General features: G+C 36.2%; 4 protein-coding genes across 4 annotated transcripts; all 4 read right to left on the reverse strand.

Annotated features, from left to right (window-relative positions):
* Window positions 1-143: 143 nt before the first annotated feature.
* p2rx4a (purinergic receptor P2X, ligand-gated ion channel, 4a) lies at window positions 144-4115 on the reverse strand. Its single transcript, XM_082140264.1, has 12 exons — window positions 3756-4115; window positions 3531-3678; window positions 2521-2592; window positions 2219-2291; window positions 1995-2091; window positions 1451-1531; window positions 1203-1344; window positions 948-1084; window positions 767-860; window positions 598-663; window positions 419-514; window positions 144-293 (listed from the first exon to the last, which is right to left on the reverse strand). The coding sequence occupies exons 1-12, from the start codon at window positions 3893-3895 to the stop codon at window positions 273-275; spliced, it is 1167 nt and encodes a 388-aa protein (XP_081996390.1). The 5' UTR covers window positions 3896-4115; the 3' UTR covers window positions 144-272.
* Window positions 4116-4578: 463 nt separating this feature from the next.
* On the reverse strand, window positions 4579-7424 carry gstt1b (glutathione S-transferase theta 1b). The gene is made up of 5 exons (XM_082140275.1): window positions 7203-7424; window positions 6746-6833; window positions 5792-5942; window positions 5408-5584; window positions 4579-5295 (listed from the first exon to the last, which is right to left on the reverse strand). Exons 1-5 carry the CDS (start codon window positions 7312-7314, stop codon window positions 5095-5097), a joined length of 729 nt encoding a protein of 242 aa, XP_081996401.1. The 5' UTR covers window positions 7315-7424; the 3' UTR covers window positions 4579-5094.
* Window positions 7425-8380: 956 nt separating this feature from the next.
* Window positions 8381-11119, reverse strand: ddt (D-dopachrome tautomerase). The gene is made up of 3 exons (XM_082140280.1): window positions 10925-11119; window positions 10613-10788; window positions 8381-8714 (listed from the first exon to the last, which is right to left on the reverse strand). The coding sequence occupies exons 1-3, from the start codon at window positions 11030-11032 to the stop codon at window positions 8642-8644; spliced, it is 357 nt and encodes a 118-aa protein (XP_081996406.1). The 5' UTR covers window positions 11033-11119; the 3' UTR covers window positions 8381-8641.
* A 479-nt stretch (window positions 11120-11598) lies between these two features.
* Window positions 11599-13983, reverse strand: chchd10 (coiled-coil-helix-coiled-coil-helix domain containing 10). The gene is made up of 4 exons (XM_082140278.1): window positions 13780-13983; window positions 13002-13233; window positions 11980-12121; window positions 11599-11790 (listed from the first exon to the last, which is right to left on the reverse strand). Exons 1-4 carry the CDS (start codon window positions 13821-13823, stop codon window positions 11771-11773), a joined length of 438 nt encoding a protein of 145 aa, XP_081996404.1. The 5' UTR covers window positions 13824-13983; the 3' UTR covers window positions 11599-11770.
* Window positions 13984-15278: the final 1295 nt, after the last annotated feature.

A 15278-nucleotide genomic window follows, 5' to 3' on the forward strand; every position in this document is an offset into this window, starting at 1 on the left:
ATTTGTATTGGCAAATAATTTTTTAGAGATTTATTTTATATTAATTATATTACTTTTAAAAAGTTGTTTTCCCCTAATTTGGAAGCAAACAGAACCCACATCACCCCAAAACTACACAAAGTAAACCACACTGATCATTCGTATTTTAATTTTTTATTCATAGAATTTCCCTGATTGTCCATTCAGAATAACATTTAGAACCTGAAAAAATACATTCACTTCATGATGAAACTGGCATAGAATTAATGTAGAATCAGTAGCCTGAAGATCTTCTATGTTTCTTCATTTGATAACTAATTGAAAGAAATATCTCATGTTAGTTTCTTGTGAGGCACAAGAGCTTACTTTCAATTAGCAATTATAGAAAGTTAACCAGATGATGTCAAAATTTTTGATAACTGAGGCCATAAATACTCACAAGTCCATAGTCATCAACATATGTATACTTCTGGTCGCTGTAATGATGCTTTCTTCTCATACAGGTCAGCACGATCCAATCACATATAACGTTCACCTGAAATGGACCACAAAAGATTTTATTAATAGAATTCTCATTTTTTGGATTATTGTAATCCAGTAAGTAACAGACATACTTACCAGGCCTAAAAGGGCCAAGCCTGCACCAATATTCAGAAGTGTTGGTACAATATTGAATTTTCCTGCCTGTAGAAACAAAAGAATAGTATGTGTTAAAGAGCTCAATTTTAATGCTAACCTGCATAACAGGAGTCTAATTTATAACATTAGAAATGTCAAAGCGTCTCACCTGGCCAAAAACCATGACGTCAAAGCGAATACCATATCCCTTGATAAGTGTCCTGGACTCTTTGCCATCATTGTTCTTGTAATATTTAGCAAATCTATAGAGATTTGACCAAACCACACTCATTTAATGCAACCTAGCTTCCTCTGAGGAACCACTTTTATTAACTGCAAACACCTCTTACCTGAAGTTGTAACCTGGTGCCACAGTATTTTCTGGGTCTTTGTTGTCTAGTCTGCGGAAAGCGTAGACAGGAACACACCAGCTCTGTGGCATGTCAAGGTCACAATCCCACCGGATCTGAACTCCCATCACTCCCCCCTACGCAGAAGGAAGAACGTGCACACACACAAAAAAAAAACACCAAGCATGACATTAAAACATTTTATAAATGAGTTTGAAACAGCAATGGCAGATAAATATAAATTAAGTGTCTGACATGGACAGCCATGGTCTGAAAATCCTCATCAGCTTCTCCGGCAATGTCTTTGAGTCTGAAGATTGGGCAGTCCGGGTCTGTTTTACGGCTGAACACACACTGTGTCAAGTAGGAGCTATTTATATTTGGTAGGATATTCCTTCTGTAAGGACAAAAAGAGCACATTTTATTCAGTTAATAAATTGGCTTACATTGTTTTATTTTGCAGCCATCCACGTAGAAAAATATAATGCATTTAAAAAGCTTACTTGTTGAAGTTAAATTTGGGATATCGGATATTATTCTTGATGAGCACAGTGAAGTTTTCAGCATCTGCCAGAAGTGGTGGACTGAGAAGACAAGAAGGGAAATAAAACATAATATTACCAACATTAGACACGTACAGTATATTCCTTCAGAAATCATTCTTAAATGCTGATTTAGTGCACAATTATCATCTTAACCCAAACTTTTAAATGGAAGGTTTTCATGGTTTCCACAAAAATATTAAGCAGCACAACTGTTTTCAACATTTATAATAAGAAATGTATCTTGAGCACCAAATCAGCATATTAGAATGATTTCTGAAGGATCATGTGACACTGAAGACTGGAGTAATGATGCTGAAAAATCAGCTTTGCTGTTATAGAAATACATTTTAAAATATTACAATTTGAAAAGAGTTATTTTAAATGGTATTAATATTTCACAATATTACTGTTTTTACTTTTGATCAAATAAATGTAGCCTTGTTGAGCGTAAGAGACTTAAAAACCCTAAAAAATCTTGATTTAATAATTTGCAAGACTTTACTTTGGGGGATCAACAATCTTCTCTAAAGGACACCAGGACAGCACCTCACAAGTCTTCACTGTGTCATTGTAATTGACACATCTGCCTGTCCGAACACCTGAAAAAAATATAACGCATTGTTTTGTGTATATAAAATTATCTGCTTGCTGTCTAAACAGATGGGATTGCAAAGATGACAAGTCACAGTAATGTCATTATGCATAATGTAAATACTGAATCCATACCATCCCCACGAGCATCATTGAAGCCTCTCTTGCAGTCCCTGTGAGAGGTGCATATGGATGATGGATTTGGATTCTAAGTCACACAAATTTAAAATAAGTTTAAGATACATGATAAAGAAAATACATTTATTTGAATGTAAAAATATATATATATATTATTTAATTGCGCTTTGTTATATGAAATATTTAATTTTACAATCCCAAAAAAATCTTATCTTTTTGGTATTTGATTTCAGCCAGTAAGCTTTGTTTTACTTTTTATTAAGTGACAAATGAACAGTATACCTCCCATAATGGCTCACCTCTGCACATTTGGACTGTGTTTGGTTAGGGGTGATAATCATGTTGGTCAGCACAAAAAATGAGCCATCCTCCTGAAACATTCAAAAGCACGTGTTTTCAAGTAATATCGAAAATATACTTCCTCAACTGAACAATGCCCAGATGGCATGAACACTTTTCCATTTCCTTTAATATGGTGTAAACTGCTAAGTCACTGCTATTTGCAAAAAGTATGGTCTGATGTGCAGTTTTGATAAAAAAAATAAAAAAAGTTTTTTTTAAAAGTGGATACTTCTAAAACAGAGGCTTTCTTAAATTTGAAAAGGGGCCATGCTCAACTTGAGCTCTAATTTGACATTATTTACTGTATAGCATACAACCAGGCAAATTTATTTGAATAGGGAAATTTTGTGGGTTTTATACTCTTCAACACAACATATTTACTCATGCTTGTTTGTTTTGGAAAATTAAATTCTAGCTGAGGTGTGAGTATTGAGTACAAGTTTTGCATAAAAGTCTGCCTTCAGAAAAAGCAAAATGCAACTGTTTTTATACATTTAGTTTTTCTGACCTTAAAAAGCAACCAAGTGAAATTACTTGTTTAATTTTTTCTTTATGTATTGATCAAACATCAAACATATTGTCTTATCAAACAAGCATGAAAAGAAATACATTTAAAAAAAAATCAGCATAAGAGAAAAAAAAAAAAAAGCATAGCCTGAGTTGAGGGCCTTGGAATATTGACTAGTCTGAATGACCAAGCTATAAAGGTTGAAAACCACTGGTTTAAGATCATTAAAGCGAACTTGTCACATTGGCTTAAGATACATTGTTCAAATACACCACAATGAAAAACATATTGTGTACATTTTCAAAGATTGCACACAGTCCTTAAATAGTGAACACAGCATGCAGGTGCGATTAACCAGGTATTTTGTAACCCATGAAGGTGGTGGTGGCACCAGTGAGGGGTCAGTGGACATGTAAATTGTCAAGCCTGTACCTCCTCTTTGTCAAATCGACGGACTACCTGAGGTGGGATGATGTAGTCAGCCACATCCCAGATTCGTTCGCCCAATTCAGTGGTGTTTGTTAAAGCAATGCCTTTCACTTTGGTCGTGACCGAGCTGAGGACGGTGTCCGTGTCCTGGTAGCCTTTCTTGAGAACACACACATATCTGTACCCAAATAAGGGCGTTTTTAAACGATATATTATTTATTTTTAATAAAAAATAATGGAGTGTAAAATACTTACCCGATGATGTATGCTATGACTAAAGCTTGAGTGAACCGATTCAGCGTTCCCACTTTCCGGCTCCTTATCACCAATATTTTTGACGTGTAATAGTCGAAAAAACACTGACCTACTGAATCACAGCAACCTTTTTCGCTCATTGTGATCGCTTGATTAAATAGTTAAAACATTTCCTCCACTGCATGTGTTGAACTCAGTTACAAGTTCAGTAGGTTAACTTTCCACGACGCCGCGGTCCGATCCAAACTTACACGCTTCCCGCTGAAGTGTTGTGCTTGTTTCACTTTCAGAGAGTGGAGATCCGACCATTTCCTAATTCCTACTCAATAGCAGTTTTAAAGGAATAGTTGGCTGTCAGGTGGTTCCTGTGTATTATTAACATGTTTTGTTCAGTGAAATGATGATGACGTTGCTGTTTTCTGCACAATGAAAGTGAACGGTGAGAAGCTCCTTCAATAAACTGGCTCAGCCAGAGGCCTCCATACATTTTAATTTAAATAATTTAATAATTAAAATTCTAAGTCTTCCATAAGGTGTTCAAATACCACTGAGCTCTCACTTGACATTTACTGAAGTGCACAACTAACAAATATTCAACCCTTAAGGCAAATTATGTACGGAGTCTGAAAAAAACAGACAGAGTCTGGTGAGGAAAGATATATTTATTTACAATAGGCCTATTGGGGAGATTTATTGGGGGGAAAAAATCGGACCTTTTTCTTTTCTCCACAAGAAATTAACAAAAAGTTACCTTCGTGCAGAATTGACTAAATGTAGGCTACCTTCTTTTTATCCACATGAAGGTAAAATAGACCGAGACTGGTGACGAAATATAACTTTATTGACAGTATTGAGAGATTAATGGGGAAAAAATATTTTCTACACAAGAAATTAACAAAAAGTGCTATTCGTGCAGAGTATATGCTGCAGGAAATCACATAATATCTGATTACATGCCATACACGCACAGGGAGGAAACATTCCTCCTAGCTCTTTCCCATGGGCGTTTAGTGATTTTTTGGAACAATGCTGTATTGAGTGTCACGGTGTTATTGCCTAGTTTTTTAAAGATAAGGTCACAGTGAGTGCAGCAATTCAGAATTTGAGAGTAAACAGCTGGAAACATGCAATTTAACAGTTTGATTATTTTTATTAGGTAATTCTACACAGAAACATGTCATATGATTGTCTTTATTTAATAAAAGCTCATTTCATTCTTAGTGGTTAATGAAAATGGAAAGTACATGGAATTACTGAGAAAATTATAAAGAATGTTTTGTATAATTATAAAGTTTCATGAATAACTGGCTGTTTTAACCAGCAATGTCTGGCAGTTTGTTTATGAGAGGAAATATTTCAAAACTGTGGGTTTTAAGGGATCCATCTTTTTGGGATCCATGGTTTTCACGTCCTCCTGGAGAGAGAGGAGTGCCTGGTGGGCCTCATCAAACAGCTCAGCCCCAATTTCTTCTCTGACTCTGTCCTTCCATGCCTTGAGCTTGGGTCTGTTCTCAAACACATCCATTCCAGCACCTACAGGCTGAAACAAACCATCAGAAATGACAAGGCGTTATCAAATATGAAGATATCAGATATTATTCCCTCTAAATTATCAGGTTATCATTTTGCTTCATCTTGAATTGAATGGATACCTGCATGATTTCCACAACAGCAACCAGGTCAGCCAATGAGATCTGATCACCAACAATGAACGGTTTGTCTTGCAGGAACTTCATCTCAAAAAGTTTCAGTGATCCGTCAAAATTCTCTACTGCATTGTCGATCTTTTCTTTAGGGACCTCAACTCCCATAGCTTTTGGGATCAAAAGCTACAGCAATACAAGAAAACAATTTAGTTCCATTAACAAATAACAATCAAAAAGCTAGCAGTTAGCTGAGTAGCATTTCTAAAGATTAGGTTTCAATCCCAAAGTCACAGAGCAATTGTAGTCAGCCATCAACAAGGGATTTGCTGAAGTCTAAGCACTGTTCTATTCACTAGTGCCTTCGAATAAGAACAAATACACTTCACTCACATTGAACCAGAGTATCCTGGATCCATGTATCCGTATGGAAGAGTGTTGCCATGACAGATATTCATTTACTCTAGCACGCTTTTGCAAGTCAGCTGGGTACCAGTGGTCCGGAGTGTGAAACTTCTCAGCCAGGTACATCATAATCGCAACACTAAGGATCATTTGAACAGGAAGTAACAGTTCATTTACACAATGAACAGTTTTACAGGAGGCACAAAACAAACAACAGGTGCATCTTAAACTCGACACTTATATTCATATGTATCTGGAACAGTGGTTCTCAAGCAGGAAGCCTGAATAAACTTCAATATTTATATAGAATTATTTAAAATAAAACAAGCAATAAAATAAGCTATCAACTAAAAAAAACTATTAAAATAAGCTAAAGCCACAATAACATCAAAAATCAAGATATTTCTTATTTCAATTTTAATTTCTAACAACACAGCACACTGGAAAAATGTATTCAGACCAAAAAAGGGTCTATCAAAAATAAAAATAAATGTTTACGAATCTTACTCCTCCATGTCACAACTAGTGAATATTGGAGGGTTAGCACGATTCCCAGGGGTCTTAGGATTCAAAAGTCTCCAAAAATGTAGGGTAGAAGATTAAGAATTTTGTAAAAGATGGTGTGTAATCATGAATAAAGCTTCTTTAGATCTCATCCTCTTTGTTGTTGAATACACACAGAAAGAACACGGTCCATTTTCAAAGTGAAATCTCTCACGCATCTCATACTTGGGATTTTTTTTACGACACAGACAATCATATATATATATATATATATATATATATATATATATATGATTATACATAATCATTAAGAGAATCGCACTCCTGTAGTCAAAAAGCTTGAGAGCCACTGATCTAGAACATTTTTATTTATTTATTAGATCTTAAATTAAATTAAATTGAAAACAAGAAATAACTTGCATTCACCACATAGCCTACCTTTCAGCCAAGCAAAAGTCTCCATCTTTGATAGCTGGTAGTTTTCTTAACACGTTGATTTTCCCAAACTCTTCACCATATTGAGAACCTAAGGGACAATTACGTTTCGGTAAAATACTCATGTAATATTATCACGGTTTTTATTTTACTTAAATACAATTAGGCACAATTTAAATGTTCAAAGACGTGCAGGAACTACAACTGTTTGCCAAGTAAGCTTGACTAACCACATCTGCCTAGGATTGCATGTAGTAGGCTAGTCTAAAGTAACCATAACTTTCTCCACACACATATAATTGAATTGTGACAAAAGGGCAAACGAGTTACATTTCAATTTAAAATGAAGAACTTCTAATTTAAAGCTTTTCCGTCCTATGAAAAAGTTGATGAATGCTGCAAAATCAAAGTAAAGTGCACACAAACAAACTCCACGCAGTTTTATACAAATATATCATACCGTCAAACAGCGTAATCTTCTTGTGGTCGAACTGGATGTTGTTTTTCTTGGTAAATATGTAAACTGAGCGACAGGGCTGCGAAAACAAATCCAAATAAATTTCCAAAGACATTTTTTTAAAGGACTTGACTATTACACTGAAGCACAACCCAGTCCAAAACTGCAATCAAATGAATGACTGCACTGCCGCAAAAGAACTTACTGCCTACTAGGTTACATAACTATTACTACTACACCACACCCCGTTGAACTCTGTCCCTAAACACTAGAGCACCTCATCGAAATATAAAGTATAAAGTTTTCTCACAAAAAATACAAAACGACCTAATACTGATAACATTTAAAGTTAATTAATAATGTCAAATGAGAAAGCAACAACTTTGGATACATTTTTTTCCATTTCTTTTCTTCCCTCCCTGGAACAATGAGCGCCATCTGTCGGAAGTCAAGGGTATTTTGACCGTGACAGCTCAAAGAACAAGAAATCTATTCTTTACAAATTAATTTATGCATATTGCTTTGATAAGTGTCTTGTAAAACTACAGATATTGAAGATATCCATACAGAAGATAATACATAATACTAATAAACTACTTTCCTGACTTTAGAAAGTCTTTATAAAACTTGGAGATAAAATTGTCTATTCACTTTACAATTAAAATGTATTCATACATGTTTATTCATGTGCAAAACCACTCAGAGTGTTCTACCTTTATTCTTGAACCATGAGACACAGAGTTCTGAACTTCATTTGTCTACTTTCCCTTGGAAGCAAATGCAACCTACGTCGTACCAAATCCCCCGAATGAATTACACAGACATTTTACTCAAAAGCTTTTTTTATTGTTTTTGCAAATCTTTATTTGAAAGGCTGAATCAATGTTCCAGACAAACACAGTCTGACTATGTACTATGCCAAAGAAAATGTGTTTGAAACTGATGTCTTTAAAATAAATGTGCAATTCATAAATCACTCTAAACTGACTACATTGGCTTTGAATAATTTCTATGGCTTTTGTAAGCTTGTGATTAGATGATTATTCTTATATGGTCTGATTTGACCAATAGATGTGGTTAATAGGTAACTGATTGATGTGGCACTTTCCCTGGAAAAGTTTGACAAACACAATGCTAATGGAATACATTATTATAATATACTCTTATAGCTTCATTTCTTCCAACTTTTTAAAACTAAAAAATAAGACACACCCAACCCACTATGACTTGCTATTAAAATGCTAAATGCATTTTATATTTAACATATTAGTAAACCGATTATTTTCAAATCACATAAATTAGCTACTTTTCAAGAGAACTTGGAGATGTTAATGCAAAATATTCTTAATCCTATAAGAACACAACTTCCTTATTATAACCCAGCTAGCTGAATCCCAAATAGGAATCACATATGAAGAATTCACTTTCAAACAAGGAATGCCTTATAAGAAGCTCATAACGGTTCCTTTCTTCCCAATCTGCCATGGCTCCAGAGGGTAGAACAATATTAAAATACTGCAACAGAACAAAGAAGAGAAAGACAATCAGGACATTATATTTTATAATGCAAACTATGGCTTGAACAAAGGTCACTTTTAAGGCAAGTTGGTCTATCTGGTAGCCATTTTGAGTCTCAATCAGAACCCTAGTTCAGTAGTCAGGGCACTGATGAGGAAGTCTGACATTTTAAGGGCTGTCTCAATTGCAAAATCCTACCAGGGCACTGAAACATTTGCTCCCTAAAAGTCCTACAATGCATCGTGAAAACTAGGGAGCATAGATGCCCCCTGGGGCTGCGTCCAAAATCACATAGTCTCTTGAGTAGGTACTTTTTTTTTAATTACTTCACAACTGCCAACAAGTACATTCTATGTAGAATGAATGTGTGTAGTATGAATGTAATCCATATGTACTACATTTGCCCTGTTGTAATTATCATGTGACCTAGCAACGTCAGTTATATCGCTTTACTGCCATTCACAAATCCTCTCCTGTGGTCTCATGGGATAGTAAAGTGTCCATCATATACACACTTCAGAATCTCACCAGAAGTAGTAGGTCATCCTACTCTTTTATGATTCCTGTGAACTTGGACATACTTCTTTTGTCACACTGTTTTTCACCCACTATATAGTAGGGAAGTGTGCGATTTCGGATGCACCACATGTTCCCTTGACTGAAATTCTGAAGCGCAATACAAAGCACGTGAGCTAACTCAACACACATAATGACACGCGATTGATGTTTTTAAAATTCAAGCTATTAATTAATTATATTTCAGCATAAATATACATCTCTAGGCAGATAATGAACAATCTAGCAAACATTTGTAATTTTGTTTACGGCTGAAATGTTGCATGTATAACAAGCAAAGTGTTTATCATAATGTACTTTAAATAACATTTAAAAAATAATGTCAGAAACACATCAGTTCTGCTGTTGTGCATAAATACCAGTAATGTTGTTGTACAATGAGGATGGTGTCATGTTGCTGAAAATAGTGTCATCAGCAGGGTTGCCAGGTCTGTGCAACAAAAGTAGCCCAAAAATAGCTCAATGAGATTTTCTCCATCGGCAGCCGAATTATCTGCTGAATTTGAACGTCTGGGGGGTGTTTTGGGTGTGTTGGACCGCCAAAATCATACTTACAGTGATGGAAAACCGCAGACTTGGCAACACTGGTCATCAGTGTCCCAATGGCTGTATCTGAAATTGTATACTTCTCAACTATATAGTAGGTGAAAAACAGTATGTGACAAAGTATGTCCGAATTCAAAGTACTCATGAAAGAGTAGGCAAAAAGTACTCGGATGACCAACTTCTTCTGGCAATTTATGAATGGCAGTGAAGTGACGCAACTGATGCTGGTAGGTCACATGATAATGAGACCATGGCGAACGTAGCCTAATACATCCAGAGATTCCAGATTACATTCATACTACACACACTTATTCAAATTATTGATTCACAAAAATTGATTCACTATTTATTCAAAAGTACCAAGAGAGTATGAGATTTCAGAAGCAGCCAATGTGTAGTGTGCCAGGGTCCTTACCAGTGGCAGAATATGTGTACATACTGATTCATGACCTAAGCAACTAGTAGAGAGCTGAATGAGATGCACCCCATGATTTGCTACTTATTAACTTTTCAATGGCAGGTGGGGTTTATAATTAAGGGGGAGGGACAATATCAGACAGTCACGCACATTGCTGTAATGTCAATCAACAATATTTTGGTCTGTCTTTCACAAAGATAGTAACAATTAAATAAGTATGTTTTTTTGTTTGTTTTTTAAATATTAGATTTCAAGCTCTACACTATAACTTTTACTGAAGCAGGTAACTAAAGATCGCCAGTATATTCAAGGCGTGTTCAACCCTGTGTTTTCCCGTCTTTTAATATTTGTTTACCGGTCATCGCTCAGCCCAAACTCTCCTTTCAGGAACTGGAAGACTTTGGCGCTGTGCTCCTTATTCTTCTCCGCAGTATCAGTCACTCCAATGGCAGACACGGACATCAACACACACGGGGAGCAGGACCCTGCGATCATCATCGGCAGGTCAGTCTTTACCACCAGATTCATCCTCTGGAGACACGGAGGCGGAAGTCATATGATCAAGGTCAAGGCACGTGGAGAGAAAAATCTCTTCTGTCCACAGACCATTGTAAGAACCACAATTGTTTTAGTTTTTTCTTTGCATAACTTATTCTGTCATACTCACATCTTCCGGTTTCCCCAACGCTGCAGCCAATGTAGTGCATAGTCTTTTCAGAAAGTCTTCTGGAAACTTGCTTGCAGGTAAGTTAGTTTCTAAATCTATGAACGGCATTTTTTCACAAGTTACTTCTGCCGACTAATGTGTGAGAACGACCCGTTACAGCCGCTCTTCTTCCTTGTGATGCACCGCCCTCTCTGATTGGTTGAAAGACAGAGACGCCTGTTCACCGAGCTCTGTGATTGGTCAGCGTGCCGAATTCCTTCCACGCCTCTTGTACGGATGAGTACAGGTTGAATCAAAGATTTTTTTTCCCAAAATTAATGTCAATGAAATTGCAATGTTACAAAAGTGTTTATATTCTGCATACTGAATCCGATGCTCTGTTCCTTCTTGTTTGTGTAAAGTAAAAAATGCTGTCAGTATTTGTTTTTCCTTTACTTCTGACAAACCAAGAGATTGTGTAATCAAGTCTTGCTGTGCAAATTTAGTTAGGAAAGAGTGCCATATGACTAGTTATCAGGCTTTTGTTTTGCAACTCTATTAGATCCTTGTAAGTCATTAACAAATCATTACCAAACGGCACTGTTTCAGGTGCACATGAAAAGTTACACATCAGAGCAGCATGACGACATATTATATGTATGACGTGCCATCCTTAAAAAAATAAAGCAAAGAAAAAGGATAAATAGCAGCTTTTTAATTGTACAACATCATTTTACATTACATGATCTCACATTCAGAAGTACTGGTATGTATTACACAACTATCTACATAATAAGTCATTAAAATTAACTGCTGGAGATTGAGGACCAATCTTCAATCTAGTGTTTAGATCTTCCAAGTTCTCCATCACACCAGAGATGTTACACCTAAAGAGACAACATATCATGAAGTCATACCAAAGACAAGAGTTTTTATTTGACACATTACATAAATGCAAGTGTATCTTTCACTTTATTCGTGAGTAATTCTTACAAAACATTGTCGCATTTCAAGCACTTTAAAAAACCAAAACAATCCGATTTGAAATTGTTGTTGTCTGTTGGCGAGAGGCTTACCCTGTGAGAGTTTGCACTGCTTAAGAGCTTCATTGAAGCCTTCGCACAAGGTCAGATCAGCCTGAGTCGTGGCGCAGTCCAAGAACTGCCTCACCTCAAAGAGACATGGGCCAGACTGAGAGGGAGGAAGTCGTGAGGGCTCCTGAAAACATGAAGATATCAGACAGAGAAATACAAGATGAGGAGATGTAACCACTGCCATGCTTCTCGGTTTGTTCCATATTCTTCATGAAGATAAAAAAGTACATTAAAATCAATCTAATCATCATCATCATCACATATGCAAGCCAGCGATCTATTAGACAAGTTTCCTGACGTTGATAGGGACATTTTAAGGAAAACTACACCCATGGAAATTAAAACAATATATATTTTATTTTTTTGGAGCCGGATATATGTGGGCTCTATGAACTGTTGTTGCCGAGTGCAACAGTCGGGTTCTGGAAGTAAAAATCCCATTCATTTTCTCCATAAGGTAAAAAGTTATTTAACAACAACATATAAACCATTAAAGACAGAACTAATGTGAGTTACGATGTTGTTAATCAGTGGTATATGCTTTTATTGATCCAAGCCGTCCGCATTATTTCAACTTTTTTAAATGATCGTGTTTAACAGCAGAATTCCTGGTGAAAAACTACATTACCCATGATTCTGCACCGATCAGAAAAATGTAAGTCCCATGACGCACTGTGAAAGCACTCCCTACGCTCCCAAACTACTTAAATATTTGTAAACAACATCTCTAAATCAACAGTTTTATATCTGTGTTTTTTAATTTGTCATTTGCAATGCTTCATGGGATTTTAGTTTTTTCCCTCAAAGCCTTTAAGTCTTGTACCTTTATCTTTTTGTAAATACTTTGCTTTAAATCAAAGTTTGTAATGTTTTCACTTCGGATGTTTTGGTTCATGGCTTATAACTCTGTAATGAATCCTTTTAAAAAATCCCAATAAAACAGTTGCACTCAATGGAAAAGAACAAAATGAAATATGAGAAATATGACATTTTCCAGGCATCACCTGATATGTAGGTGCTGGTTTGGGTGCCTCCGAGCTGCTGCTGCTGCCTCCACTGAAAGCACCTGTGATGGCACTGCCCATCACGTGCCCTACAGCCGAACCGACTGCCACTCCGGCAGCTGTGGTGGCCATTTGGGCCATGAGACCTGGCTGCTTGGGCTGGACCGCAGCAGGGGCCACTGCCATTGGAGGAGGTGGTGCGGGGGCTGGAGCATAGGATGGGGCAGGAGCACTGACAAGGAAATAAGGTGAACTATGTTATTAAGTAACTAAGTATAAGCAAGTTATAGCCTACATACATATATATATATATAACGAATATATTTGACATTAAACTGAATTAGTATCACGTGATGCAAACACGACTTAGTTTGAGCTGCTTTTGGCAACTTTAGATGGAAAGAAGATAAGTCCTGCTTGCGTCATAGGCTATTATATGACAGACATTATAAGCATAAATAAATACTAAGCAGATATTAATGCTTTTCAACTCCTAGTCATTAAGAATAAGGTTTTTGGTTTGACCTTTCACCTAAGTTACTGTGCTCGGGATGCATTTAGGATACACAAAGGGAATATCTGAATTCCCTAATTTCTAAGCAAACAAACATTGTTTAGTGTTTTTTTTTTTTACAGTCCCAAAGTCTGGAGTTTTTCCTTGAATGCAGCAAACATATCGTGAGACTTTACTCGTACACTGAGTCAAAATAAGCTTGCAGCTCGCTATTGCAGATTTACAGTAGGCTATGTAAAAAAACTATCAGTTGGCAATGCATACCTTGCTTGTGCTGTTGAAGGACGACTGCGGCTTCCTCTTGCCATTTCAAAAGTAGATCGTAACCGCAATTAATGCCCAATTATTATTATTATAAAGTCTCGAACAAAGCGCGGGGGTAGTTATACCCTCTCTATCCACACAGACTACTGAATGACAGCCGGTATGCGCACGTGCGTTTGACCTTGTGTGGTAACTCTAACTACAGCCATGGCGCATGCGCGCGTCAGTGTTCTAGAAATTTGTAGAAAAGCGCCGCGATTCATTTGGTTTATTTTTGTCTGTGTGTGTGTGACGTAAATGTATTATGTATAACAGTTATGCTCACGTGATTCCTAAGATTTTCCTAAACTACCAAGGCAAGATGGTAGATTACTGGCTCCTCTCTCTTATAAGATAGGCTATTTGAGATTTAGGGTAGAATGATTTGACAGATTTTTCATTTAATTTTCTCAATTCATGATTGTGAATGTGAAATCCTTTCCTACATTTGACTAAACAGAAACACAACACTATACATTATCTAGGATCTTCATCTTATGTCACATTAACAAGCATTCCCACTAGATGGCACTAAAATATCGGCATTGAAACCATCGAACTGTATTTGCAATTTGAACTGTAATAGGCCTATATAATAATAGGGTAATTTCAGTTTGGCACAGAATAGAGCGAGTGGAAAATGTAGACAAAAATACAGAGGCTCTATTAGGCTAAATGTGTTATGTTTTATTGTGTCATGTGCTTGATTGAGATTCTTTAATTGTTTAATGCTAGGCTATTTTATCTCTCAGGCATATGCCTATAGCCTACTGTTTGTCTTCTTTAACATTCTTTACATGAGTGTCATGTAGAATTTTTTGCATGTGAACATATTCAGTTATTTTGCTGGGTTTAAGTATGTTTAAAAATATGATGTGATTATGTTTTTGACATATTTCAAAATCTATTTCTATGAGCATCCTTGCTTTTCTAAATCAAATTTAAGTTCAGATAAATCCTGTAATCCATTTGTTCTGTCAATGTTCACCTCATATAATTTCAAACCTGTATGGTTTCTTGTGAATGCCCAAGCTCTGATTTTTCAACTCATTTTAACTCAAACATTGGGAAATGTTCAACTCAAAAACAGCTTCACCATTTGCTTTCATTATAGGCATTATTCTCAAGGATAAAGTTTTTGTTCTATTTAAGATGGTCATAGGTTTGAAATAACACAAGGGTGAATGAGGACAACGTTTTGGGATGAACTATCCCTTTAAATTCCTGAATCACACAAGCATCTGCTATCGTCTTAAATAAATCTGTGAAGAAAGGTTCAACTTCAGGCGAAATGGAAGATTGTAATTTGACATAAATGCTTTTTAGTCAAATCCAGGGACATAAACATAAAAACAGCACAAATAGTGTCCAAGATTGTGTTGTGGTTACAGCTGGCCTGATAATTTCTGCATGTGTGGCATGGGGGAGCTCAAATTTACTTAAATTGGCATGATTCACAC

Source organism: Leuciscus leuciscus (genome assembly GCF_965113295.1).
Source record: "Leuciscus leuciscus genome assembly, chromosome: 16".
In the NCBI taxonomy this organism is placed as follows: Eukaryota; Metazoa; Chordata; class Actinopteri; order Cypriniformes; family Leuciscidae; genus Leuciscus; species Leuciscus leuciscus.